This window comes from Schistocerca gregaria, chromosome 4, assembly GCF_023897955.1.
Source record: "Schistocerca gregaria isolate iqSchGreg1 chromosome 4, iqSchGreg1.2, whole genome shotgun sequence".
In the NCBI taxonomy this organism is placed as follows: Eukaryota; Metazoa; Arthropoda; class Insecta; order Orthoptera; family Acrididae; genus Schistocerca; species Schistocerca gregaria.
In genome coordinates, this window is record NC_064923.1 from 706,441,247 (window position 1) to 706,453,445 (window position 12,199).

At 43.0% G+C, this 12,199-nt stretch overlaps 1 protein-coding gene across 1 annotated transcript in view; it reads right to left on the reverse strand.

The window, feature by feature from the left end:
• Positions 1 to 4,625: 4,625 nt before the first annotated feature.
• The window catches only part of LOC126266684 (uncharacterized), a 62,615-nt gene continuing 55,041 nt past the window's right edge, over positions 4,626 to 12,199 (reverse strand). Inside the window, exon 6 of the mRNA XM_049971109.1 lies at positions 4,626 to 5,394. Within this exon, the coding sequence (XP_049827066.1) occupies positions 5,271 to 5,394 (124 nt within the window). The 3' untranslated portion in view covers positions 4,626 to 5,270. The remainder of the gene's footprint in view (positions 5,395 to 12,199) is intronic.

Here is a 12,199-nt window from a genome sequence, read left to right on the forward strand (position 1 = left end):
CCTACGTTTCTAGGATTTGTAGACTTAGAGAAAGCTTTTGACAATGTTGACTGGAATACTCTTTTTCGAATTCTAAAGGTGGCGGGGGTAAAATACAGGGAGCGAAAGGCTATTTACAATTTGTACAGAAACCAGATGGCAGTCATAAGAGTCGAGGGACATGAAAGGGAAGCAGTGGTTGGGAAGGGAGTAAGACAGGGTTGTAGCCTCTCCCCGATTTTATTCAATCTGTATATTGAGCAAGCAATAAAGGAAACAAAAGAAAAATTCGGAGTAGGTATTAAAATCCATGGAGAAGAAATAAAAACTTTGAGGTTCGCCGATGACATTGTAATTCTGTCAGACACAGCAAAGGACTTGGAAGAGCAGTTGAACGGAATGGACAGTGTCTTGAAAGGAGGATATAAGATGAACATCAACAAAAGCAAAACGAGGATAATGGAATGTAGTCGAATTAAGTAGGGTGATGCTGATGGAATTAGATTAGGAAATGAGACACTTAAAGTAGTAAAGGAGTTTTGCTATTTGGGGAGCAAAATAACTGATGGTGGTCAAAGTAGAGTGGATATAAAACGTAGACTGGCAATGCAAAGAAAGCGTTTCGGAAGCAGAGAAATTTGTTAACATCGAGTATAGATTTAAGTGTCAGGAAGTCATTTCTGAAAGTATTTGTATGGAGTGTAGCCATGTATGGAAGTGAAACACGGACTATAAATAGTTTGGACAAGAAGAGAACAGAAGCTTTCGAAATGTGGTGCTACAGATGAACGCTGAAGATTAGACGGGTAGATCACATAACTAATGAGGAAGTATTAAATAGGATTGGGGAGAATAGAAGTTTGTGGCACAATTTGACCAGAAGAAGGGATTGGTTGGTAGGACATGTTCTGAGGCATCAAGGGATCACCAATTTAGTACTGGAGGGCAGCGTGGAGGGTAAAAATCGTAGGGGGAGACCAAGAGATGAATACATTAAGCAGATTCAGCAGGATGTAGGTTGCAGTAGGTACTGGGAGATGAAGAAGCTTGCACAGGATAGAGTCGCATGGAGAGTTGCATCAAACCAGTCTCAGGACTGAAGACCACAACAACAACAACAACATGTCTCTGTATTGCTACCCACTGTCTTAGACACTGCTTAACTTTTTACTTCATTTTTCTATTTCCACTTTTATATTCCTATCATTACATTTTTCCTGTATTATAATGTCAATGTTTTTAAAGAAGATAACGAACTACCAACAGCTGCTCTAATGCGTGTTTAAGAGGAACGTTCAATACGTAATACAGCACTTTTTTCCTCAGTCATTCAGAATTTGATATGGAGCATCGAGGAATTTTCTTGCTTCAGCCACTATAGTTTGATAAAATTCCGATAATTGGCGTCGCTAACGTAGCATTCATGGCGTCCGTAACGGAGGTTCGGTCCAAGCAGGGAGATGTCATTGAGTTTCTTTTGGCAGAGGACCAGAGCATCGCTCTTGCAGAATGTTTATGGACACCTGGCGGTGAAAAAAAGAACGGTGAGTCGTCGGGAGAGGCATCTGTCATTATCGCAACGCATCATCACAGATGTGGCTCCTGCAATGTTGGAACGTGTGGACACTCTCATCGATGGATCACACGCAAACACGTCGACGGCCGACTGGATGTCTCTGTTGTTAGTGCTGACACACTCGGCCACCAGTTGGGGTAAAGGTGTGTGCCTGCACGGTTGCTAGCCGCCTAAAAGAAAACCATAAAGAGGAGCGAAAAACCACTTGTGCGGAATTGCTTGCGCGTTACGAGGCTGAATGTCACAATGCTCTGTCGAACATCGTCACAGGTGATGAAACGTGGGTTCACCACTTCAGTCCCGAAACAAAACGGCAATCCTTGGAGTGGCGCCACGGCACCTCTTTTCCGAAGAAAAACTTGAAAACCGCACCCTCAGCCGATGAAGTCGTGGAGACGGTCTTCTGAAACTCTGAAGAGGTTATTCTGTTTGACGACCTCCCTCGAGGTCCAACGATCAATCCTGCAGTGTAGTGCTATACCCTCATGAAAATGAAGAAACGACTTCAGCGTGTTCGTCGCCACAAAAATTCAAACGAACTTCTCCTTCTGCATAAAAATGAAAGGCTTCGCCAGAGAGGAGCTCAGAAAACTTCATTTGACTGTTCTTCCTCGTCCACCCTACAGCCCCAATCTTGGACTTACCGACTTCCATCTGTTTGGTCCAATGAAGGATGAACTCCTCGAGAAGCAGCACGTGGATGTCTGGGTGGTTATTGATGCAGCACGACGTTGGCTGCAATGTTGACCAGTAGAATGGCACAATGCCAGAAAGGTGGCGTAAAGTCATCACATTGGATAGAGATTGTGTTGAAAAACGCCGGCCGCGGTGGCCGAGCGGTTCTAGGCGCTTCAGTTCGGAACCGTGCGACTGCTACGGTTGCAGGTTAGAATCCTTCCTCGGGCGTGGAAGTGTGTGTTGTCCTTAAGTTAGTTAGGTTTAAGTAGTTCTAAGTTCTAGGGGACTGATGACCTCAGATGTTAAGTCCCATAGTGGTCAGAGCCATTTTTTGTTGTAAAACAGGGTTTTGTAGCTGAAAGAATGGGGAATAATACACTGCATTGGAATTCTGAATAAAATCAACTATTGTTTGCGGAAAAAGTCTGTTCCACTACTTGGTGAAAGCGTCTCGCAAAATAAGTTTTACTGTATTTAAATGACGGCATTACGAACCACGTAAATGTACTATAATGCGTATTTATTTATCTAAAACCAGTTCAAGTCATGGATACTACTACCCCAGCCAAAAGGATGGCTCCTTGGCGGCAACCACTGTACCGTTCCGAATATTGTCACACCAAAGACGGGTCACAACACTGAAGCAGCATCGGGATGGGCTCCAAGTAATGCTTTGCCAGGCTCAGAAAATCTTCCTCGCTGAGAAAGCATTACTTGGAGCCCATCCTGATGCTGCTTCTACTGTGCAGATGATGGCCAATGGTGGCCTATACTTATCCCTAGCAGAAACGCATTCATGTGCCTGCGTCAGTGAAAATAATTAATTTCAAAACAAAAGAGCCAGTCACTGTCTCCTAAAAATAATATTAAGTACAAACGTTCAATACATTTATTCTGTCGCCACTAACGGTTCATTATTTGAAAACATCAACAGTATTCCTAAATAAAACACTATGAAAAAATAGCCTCAGTTATCTAAAACTCACATGGACTCCGCAATAGAAAGAGAGAAATTATAAACGCACATAAAGACTGTACCAGCTCTCCGCAGGCTAGTCCCACTTCGCAGCTCGGAGGTCAACGTGTTTGACTGCTAAGCAAAGGACAGTGGTTCGCTTCCCGATACTGCGAGTGATTTCCCTTCGATAGGAGAACTGGAAGGGCGTGCGCTCAGTCTGGTGATACCAACTGACGACTTACTTGAGTGATAAGTAGCGGCTCCAAGGACTGGAAAGTAGACAGCGGCCGAGAAATCAGTGTGTAGACCGCCAAGCCCCTCCATACCGCATCCATATGATGCAATTGGCTGAGGATGACACGTGGGTCGGTCGATGGCGATTAGTCAATCTGTGGCCAGAACAGGGAGTTTTATTTTGGTCTCTAAGGAAAGGTTGTCAATTCAAACATTCTTTCTCGGTGTAATATTTGTCAATAAAACGCAATTTCAGTTTCTGCGTAAATCCAACTTCAGGTAGCGCAGATCATCGAAAGACGGTATTACTACATCATTATATAGTAGGGATGATAACGTTATCTGTATTTACAGGTGCTATTTTGTTTGCAGTCGATTTCGGTGCTGCAACATATGATCTTCAGGCCCGTATATGTTACCAGGTGATCATGTGAACGCCGTGAATTTGTCATTACACATCTCATGCAGGGTACATCTTGATGTGCTGTCGTTGTTCACAGCATAGGTGGAAAAAAGTTCACTACAGCGGACATCGATTTTGTGTACCCTGTAAAAAATGTATAACGGCGATTACCCAGCGTACTCGTGGTGACCTGGTATAGAAGGGCCTGAAGACGGTGTCATGTAACACCGAACTCGATTGCAAATAAAATAAGAGCTGTAAATACAATAGAAGGTGTCAGCACTACTACATAAAGATACCTGATTCAATTTACATATTAATTTAGCGCTAAAATTATCTCTTGCTGGAGATGCAGAGAAGGTTAGGACTAAATACAAGGAGAAATCGGCACATGCTTTTTTTCTCTTTCTTTTTTAGTAGTCTTGCTCTGCCAACAAGAGCATCTTCTGATAGCTTTGCATGCAATGCATTATCCAGTATAGCATTTATTTTGCGGAGGTAGTCTTTGAAACTTTAGGATGGCGTCGTGCAGTAGAGAACCACGGTTAAAATCTATTTCTCATGCTGACTCATATCAGCTTCAAGGGTAAATATAATACCGGCAAGTAAAAACTTGTTCCCTTTTCCCAAAAATACAGCAATATTTGCTTTTTAGTTTGTCTTCTTTCATTCGGAAAAAAGTCAGATCACTTTTTTTGCGTTACCTAGATGTTGAGAGAAGGAGCGAAGATTACTTAACAAGGATACATATACAGCAATTACATTTAACATAACGTTATTTGATTTAATGATAATAATTTTTGTTCAAAAATATTTTATTAGAAAAATAATAAAATTATAAAAAATTCATTAAATGTAGTAACAGCGTGTTAGTGACTATGTATGTACATCTTATAGCAGTGCTTGTCTCATTAAGAAAAATAATAACAATAATATAATCACAGTGATAAAGTCAACAATACAACAACTCTTATAAAGTATGAAACAATTAAACAATAACAACAACTGAAAAATAATATTAACAACAAAACACATACAAATACAATACGAGGAACAGTTCAGTCTAAGGGTTATTTGATATGAAAAAGGGCATTAACAACGTGCTTCTACACTCGAACTGCAAATAGTGTCCCAGTGGGCAAAGAGAGCTACAAGTTGCGAGCATAATGCTAAGTGATGAGGTATCGCAACGCTTTGCATTGCAAGCGGCGTACGAAAATCTAAACTAGAGTATAAGACTTTGGTTTGATTCGAGAATGTTCTACGTCCATTGCTGACAGATCTTTCAGCAACAGAATGCAGGCGCGCTTGATTTTCTTCAGTCGCAAGGGGGTGACAAACACAGCGATGCCCTAGGCCAAGTGGCACCAAGCACTTAATGGTGGACTTCATGGTTGGCGTAAGGCAGGCAACCCGTTTCCAATTATGGGCCGAGACTGCGCTTAGTAGTGACTGAGGACTCGCATACTGCGGCCATAACCGCTCCCGTATCCTCCCCCATAGCCGCCAGCGACGCCATAACCACCATCCTCGATGCCTCCGCCCTCGTTGCTTGTCTCATGCACGCTGAAACAGAAAGATCGATGTGGCGGGTTAAGAATATGAAAGATTGCATCTTACAATGGACAGAGCGCGAATTACAATGCAATACTCACGAGACGTAGCAGAGCGTCTGAGAAAGTCGAGTGGTGTTGGTATAAGACATCGTGCACGTATTAAGTAATGCGGGACCTGAAGGCACATGAATACCGCTAAATACAACTGTATTTCCTGAAGAAGCGAGTTAAGAAGAAAATTCAGGTCCAAGAGACGAAGGGAGGTTAATATACGTAACAGCACTACACAGCGCGTTCACAAATGTTGTGGCTAACTTCGAGGGGATGTAGAGGGTGCCTTGAGGAACAAATCTCGGATAGGAACCCGTATCTGGCAACGTCATCCAACGACACTACACAGCGTCGAAGTTTTAGGCTCCGACAACTGCCATAAGACCACAGTTTCGGCAGCAGTCTCGCAATGTCGTTTTTTGTTCAATGATTACGATTGATTGCCACCATCGCCAGTGAAGAAGATAGAGCTAATTGCTGTGTAGAAAGACCTTGTCTCCTATGAATGCGATGCTTCGTTGCCTCGGTGGATTACGATTGTGGACACTGGTTTCCATTCGCTTTTTATTTTTCTCCGGAGCCCCTTTAAAATCTCAATGTATTTCGGTATATAGTAGAAAAATAAAATGCATATAGAAACCCGTGTCCAAAACCGTCCTCCACCGAGGGAACGAAGCATCGCATTCATAGGAGACAAGGTCGTTCTACACAGCAGCTAGGTCTGTCTTATCCACTGGCGATCGTGACAATCAGTAGCGATCATTGACCAAGAAACGGCATTGCGAGCCATTCTGCCTACAGGTCGTCAGTTTACTGAGTCACATTTGCTGCAGAAGGGGCGGCCTAGTTGCAGGCGCCATAGCCTACAACTTCGACATTCTGTAGTGTCGTTGGATGTCGTTGCTGGACACAGGTAACCACCCTCGAATTGTACCTCAAGACACTCCCTGCAATCCATCGAAGTTTGTCGTAACATTTTTGGGGCACCCTGTAGAATTGGTGAGTTGACTGTGCGCAGTCACAGTTGACCACGTGGACAAGTGGCGTGATGAGACTAAGTAGAGTTTTAATGGCAACCGTCGTTACAGAAACAGTAGCTCACTCTACGTTGAAGGTGCAGCAGTCGAACTGACTGTGACAGTTGCCAAACTAGAAAAAATTATGAAAATAGATATTAACTCTACTAGCAACAATTTAAAATGGCTTTGAACGGCTGCAAATTGTTCAATTCAGCAACCTAAATAGTTTAATTTCGTGAGAGAATAATAATGATATGAGGCTTGTAGAATAGTGCTATAGAGACAAGACACATAATCTTGAAAGCAAGCATGACACATTGAAGTTAAGACTACCTCCCTAACTATCTGGTAATTTAAAAATAGTTTATTCATGTCAGTAGGAGGTGCCTAACCTTACACAGTGCATATTAAGCGTTCTTCACATAAAAATGCGACGTTCGCAGGAAGTTTACTCATCCTGGAATCGTACTGGACGTAACTGACGTACATCAGAGTTCCGAATACCTGCATAAGAAAGCTGTATAGATTTTATCACATTCATTATGCATTTTAGAACCATCTCAGGGCATCGTACAGTAATAGACCTGGAAAGGACTTCAACAGTCAGCCATGTAAAAGACATATAAAGATGCATTTTCTAAGCTCACCTGGTCTTGGTGCATTTTTAATTAAATAATTAAAACATAAACTGTGATTAGTTGTTCCTCTTTAAGCAACTTTTTAATACTGTCAGTTTATGAAAAAATTATTGTTATACAAGTTGCCAGACTAAGGTAATAAACTAATCATAAATTTAAAAGCGACAGCGAGCCACGGAATTTTCACCATTGGGTGGACTCCGCCCCTCAGCGATATAGATAGCCGCACGGAAGATGCAGACACATCGGAGAAATATCAGTGTAGAGGCAAGACCGACTTACGATTCCTGAAGAGCGGCAGCAGGCTTTTGAGTAGTTTCTGGGGCAGAAGTCTGGATGACTGATCTGTCCTTGGAACACTATTTAACAAAGCATTGGTATGTTGGTATTGTTGCATGGATTAAAACAAGGCGAAATCACAGGAGGAAGGACATGCGGTTGTACTACATGGTTTAATGACGAATGAAGCACTATGTATCTAGATACATAATTTGACGTTGACACCTACAACAGAATATTTTATCATCTGGAGATGGCAGTAGCCGAAACCGGTAATACTGAAGTGTAAAAGTTTAAGTGATCCACACGGATCTGTAAAATAGAATGCCACAATCTGATCACGGACTCATTTTCAGGCTTAAGTGAAAGATGATGGAATCTTCTTGAATAAAAAATTTCCAACGTAAAACGGTCCCCCATTCGGATCTCCAGGAGGGGGCTACACAGGGGACGTGCAGGAAGTACTGCAGTAACAAGAAGAGAAGTTTCTGAAGAAGATAAATATTAGGTGCAAAATAATGTCAAGCGTTAGGAAGTCTTCTCTGAAAGTATTGACTGGAATGTGGAATGTACTGTTATATGGAACTGAACATGAACTATAAAGAGTACATACAAGACATGAATGGATTTTGAAATGTTGCCCCGAAAATTTGTTGAGCAGTGTGGATAACTAATGAACAGATACAGAACTGCATCGGAGAGAAAAAAAAATTATAGCACAACTTGACTAAAAGAAGAAACCGATTGACAGCGCACATCCTGAGCCGTTAAGAACTGGTCAATTTGGTAGTGTAGCGAAGTGCTAACAATAATGTCAGGAAGTTCTCGTTCCAGTCGCAAGTCTGTCTGGCTATCCCGTATACAGGTATATTCTTTACTAGAAGACGCGGAACAGAATTGTAGACATCTACGTATATACTGTACATACTCCTAAAGGCACCTTACGGTGTGTGGCAGAGCGTTCTCTGCAACTTCTCCCCATTCCTGTTCCAGTCGCGGGGAAACGGTTGCCGGTAAATCTCCGTGTGGGCTCGAACCTCTAATTTTACCTTCATGATCTTTTCGAGAGATGTAACCAGGAGAAGCGATGTAATGACTGAGTCTTCTAGGAACGTGCTCTCTCAAAATTTTAACAGCAAGCCACACCATGATACACAATGCCTTCATTATAGCATCTGCCACTGCAGTTGGCTGAATATCTCCACGACACTTTCGTTCTTACGAAATGAAACTGTAACGAAATGCACTGCTCTTCTTTGTATCTTTCTTTATCAGTCTTATCTGATATGGATCCCAGACTGGATGGGCTACAATTTTTGAGAATTCTTCCAACGAAATTCAGTCTGCATCGTCTTATTTGCGATTAGCTTTCTGCGTCGTTCCACTTCATACGCACACAACTACACTAATGCTCATAAATTAAGGATAATGCTGATACATGGTGCAACAACGCTCTGGTGGGCGGTTTGCAGGTTTAAACCACCTCGGGGTACGACCATGCGATTTATTTGACCTGCGGTCGTCGCACGGTGGCGCTGGCAGCAGTCCACAAACGCAGAGGTCTGTTGGTGCATGTCAGAGTGTGGTGCAGCGAGTAAGCGTGCAAACGTTTTCAGACGTGCTAATGGTGACTGTGTGTTGAAAATGGCTCAAAGAACACATATTGATTACGTTATGAGGGTTAGAATACTAGGGCGACGGGAGGCTGGTCAAACACATCAGTTCGTAGCACGGGCCCTCTGTGTGCCACAAAGTGTGATCTCAAGATTATGACAACGATTCCAGCAGACATGAAACGTGTAAAGGTGCTACAGTACGAGATGTCCACAGTGTGCAACACCACAAGAAGACCGATATCTCACCATCAGTGCCCGCAGACGGCCACGGAGTACTGCAGGAGGCCTTGCGCGAGACCTTACCGCAGCCACTGGAACAGTTGTCTCCAGACACACAGTCTACAGACGACTGAACAGACATGACTTATTCGCCCGGAGACCTGCAAGGTGCATTCCACTGACCCCTGGTCACAGAAGAGCCTGGTGTCAAGAACACAGTACATGGTCATTGGAACAGTGGTCCCAGGTTATGTTCACAGACGAGTCCAGGTATAATCTGAACAGCGATTCTCGCTGGGTTTTCGTCTGGCGTGAACCAGCAACCAGATACCAACCCCTTAATGTCCTTGAAAGGGACCTGTATGGGGGTCGTGGTTTTATGGTGTGTGGTGGGATTACGATTGGTGCACGTACACCCCTGCATGACAATCACAGGTCAGGTGTATTGGGACATCATTTTGCACCAGTATGTCCGCCTTTTCAGGGGTGCAGTGGGTCCCACTTTCCTCCTGATCGATGATAACGCACTGCCCCACCGAGCTGCCATCGTGGAGGAGTACCTTGAAACAGAATATATCAGGCAAATGGAGTGGCCTGCCTGTTCTCCAGACCTAAACCCCATCGAGGACGTCTGGGATGCTCTCAGTCGACGTATAGCTGCACGTCTTGAAACCCCTACGGCACTTCAGGAGCTCCGACAGGCACTGATACAAGAATGGGAGGCCATACCCCAGCAGCTGCTCGACCACCTGATCCAGAGGTTGCCAACCCGTTGTGCGGCCTGTGTACGAGTGCATGGTGATCATATCCCATATTGATATCGGAGTACATGCGCAGGAAACAGTGGCGTTTTGTGGCACATGTGTTTGAGGGCGGTTTTCTCAACTTATCACCAATACCGCGGACTTACAGATCTGTGTAGTATGTGATCCCTATGTACCTAGCCTATTAGCGCCAGTGTTGTGTAGTGCCACGAGGTGTGGCACCACACTCTGCAATTATCCTTAATTTATGAGCATGAGTGTGGATATTTGACGGATGTGAGTGCTTCCAGTGATATCTCTGCAAGACTTTATGGAAGACAAAATGCACAGAGTTCCAGAGTCCAGTACACACTCGCGTATTATCAGTTTACAGCAGGTGCTAACACGCTTCTACAACAGTTAGACTGATGCCTTTCAACACGTCTGGCCTGAAGTGTTCAAACTACGGAGTCCACAAGTCAGTCAACGATGAGGTTAGTGGAAACGCATCAAATAATCGGCTTCCGAAATTACGGACTCTGCTGCATACTGCATTCTGGTACATGTGAGATGTTAGAACAGCTTTTATTCCAGTTCCACTAACTGTAGTAAAACAAGTGTCACAAATGAGAGTAGAAACTATTATTTGCTTCAGTCTGTAGCAGCATTTTTATTTTGCTTTTGCTACCGGTTTCGGCACGAGATCATCCCATCCTATGATCAAAAAATCACCGTAGATAGTTAAAACAGTTCTTTAAGAAATAGTTACGTTTTTTCCTCTATGATATCAAGTGTGTAGTACAGACTGCATCATTTAAATATAGACAGCCCCTATACCCCTGGCTCATGGAGGTCAAGGTTCCTTCCCGAGTAGGTGTATCGATACTAAGAACATAAATGCTACAAGATGTTCGAAATTCTGATAAAAACAGGGGTAAGCAATAGGGGAAGACGGAGAATGTACAATATATACAAGAACCAAGAGCGAACGATAAGACTGGTTAAAAGAGAAGTAAGTCAGGCATATAGTCTTCCGCATCTACTGTTCAACCTGCACATCGGTAAAGCAATGATAGACATAAAAGAAAGGTTGAAGAGAGGAATAAAATTCAAGGTGAAAGGATATCAATGATAAGATTCTCTGATGACACTGCTGTCGCCAGTGAAAGTTACCTGTTGAATGGAATGAATATTCTAGAGGGAACAATATGGATTGAGAGTGAATCGAAGAAAGATGAAATAATGAGAAGTAGCAGAAACGTGGAGAGCGACAAATTTAACATCACGATTGGTGATCAGGAAGAAGATGAAAAGGAATTCTGCTACCTAGGGAGCAGAATAACCTATGACGGACGGAGCAAGGAGAACATCAAAGTCAGACTAGCACTGCTAAAAAGGGCATACCTGGCGAAGAGAAGCCTGCTGGTATCAAACAAGGCTTTAATTTTCGACAGAAATTTCTGAGAATATACGTTGAGAGCACAGGACTGTATAGTAGTGAACCACGGACTGGGTGTAAACTGGAACAGAAGAGAATTGAAGCGTTCATGATTTGGTGGTACAGAAGAATGCTGAAAATTAGGTGGACTGATGTTGTTGTTGTGCTCTTTAGTCCAGAGACTGGTTTGATACAGCTCTCCATGCTATACTATCCTGTGCAAGCTTCTTCATCTCCCAGTACCTACTGCAGCCTACATCCTTCAATATCTGTTTAGTTTATTCATCTCTTGGTCTCCCTCTACGATTTTTACCCTCCACGCTGCAATCCAATACTAAATTGGTGATCCCTTGATGCCAACCAACCGATTCCTTCTTCTACTCAAGTTGTGCCACAAATTTCTCTTCTCTCCAATTCTATTCAATACCTCCTCGTTAGTTATGTGGTCTACCCATCTAATCTTCAGCATTCTTCTGTAGCACCACATTTCGAAAGCTTCTTTTCTCTTCTTGTCCAAACTATTTATCGTCCGTCTTTCACTTACATACATCGCTACACTCGATACAAATACTTCCAGAAAAGACTTCCTGACACTTAAATCTATACTCGATGTTAACAAATTTCTCTTCTTCAGAAACGCTTTCCTTGCCATTGCCAGTCTACATTTTATATCCTCTCTACTTCGACAATCATCAGTTATATTCCTCCCCATATAACAAAACTCCTTTACTACTTTAAGTGTCTCATTTCCTAATCTAATTCCCTCAGCATCACCCGACTTAATTCGACTACATTCCATTATTCTCGTTTTG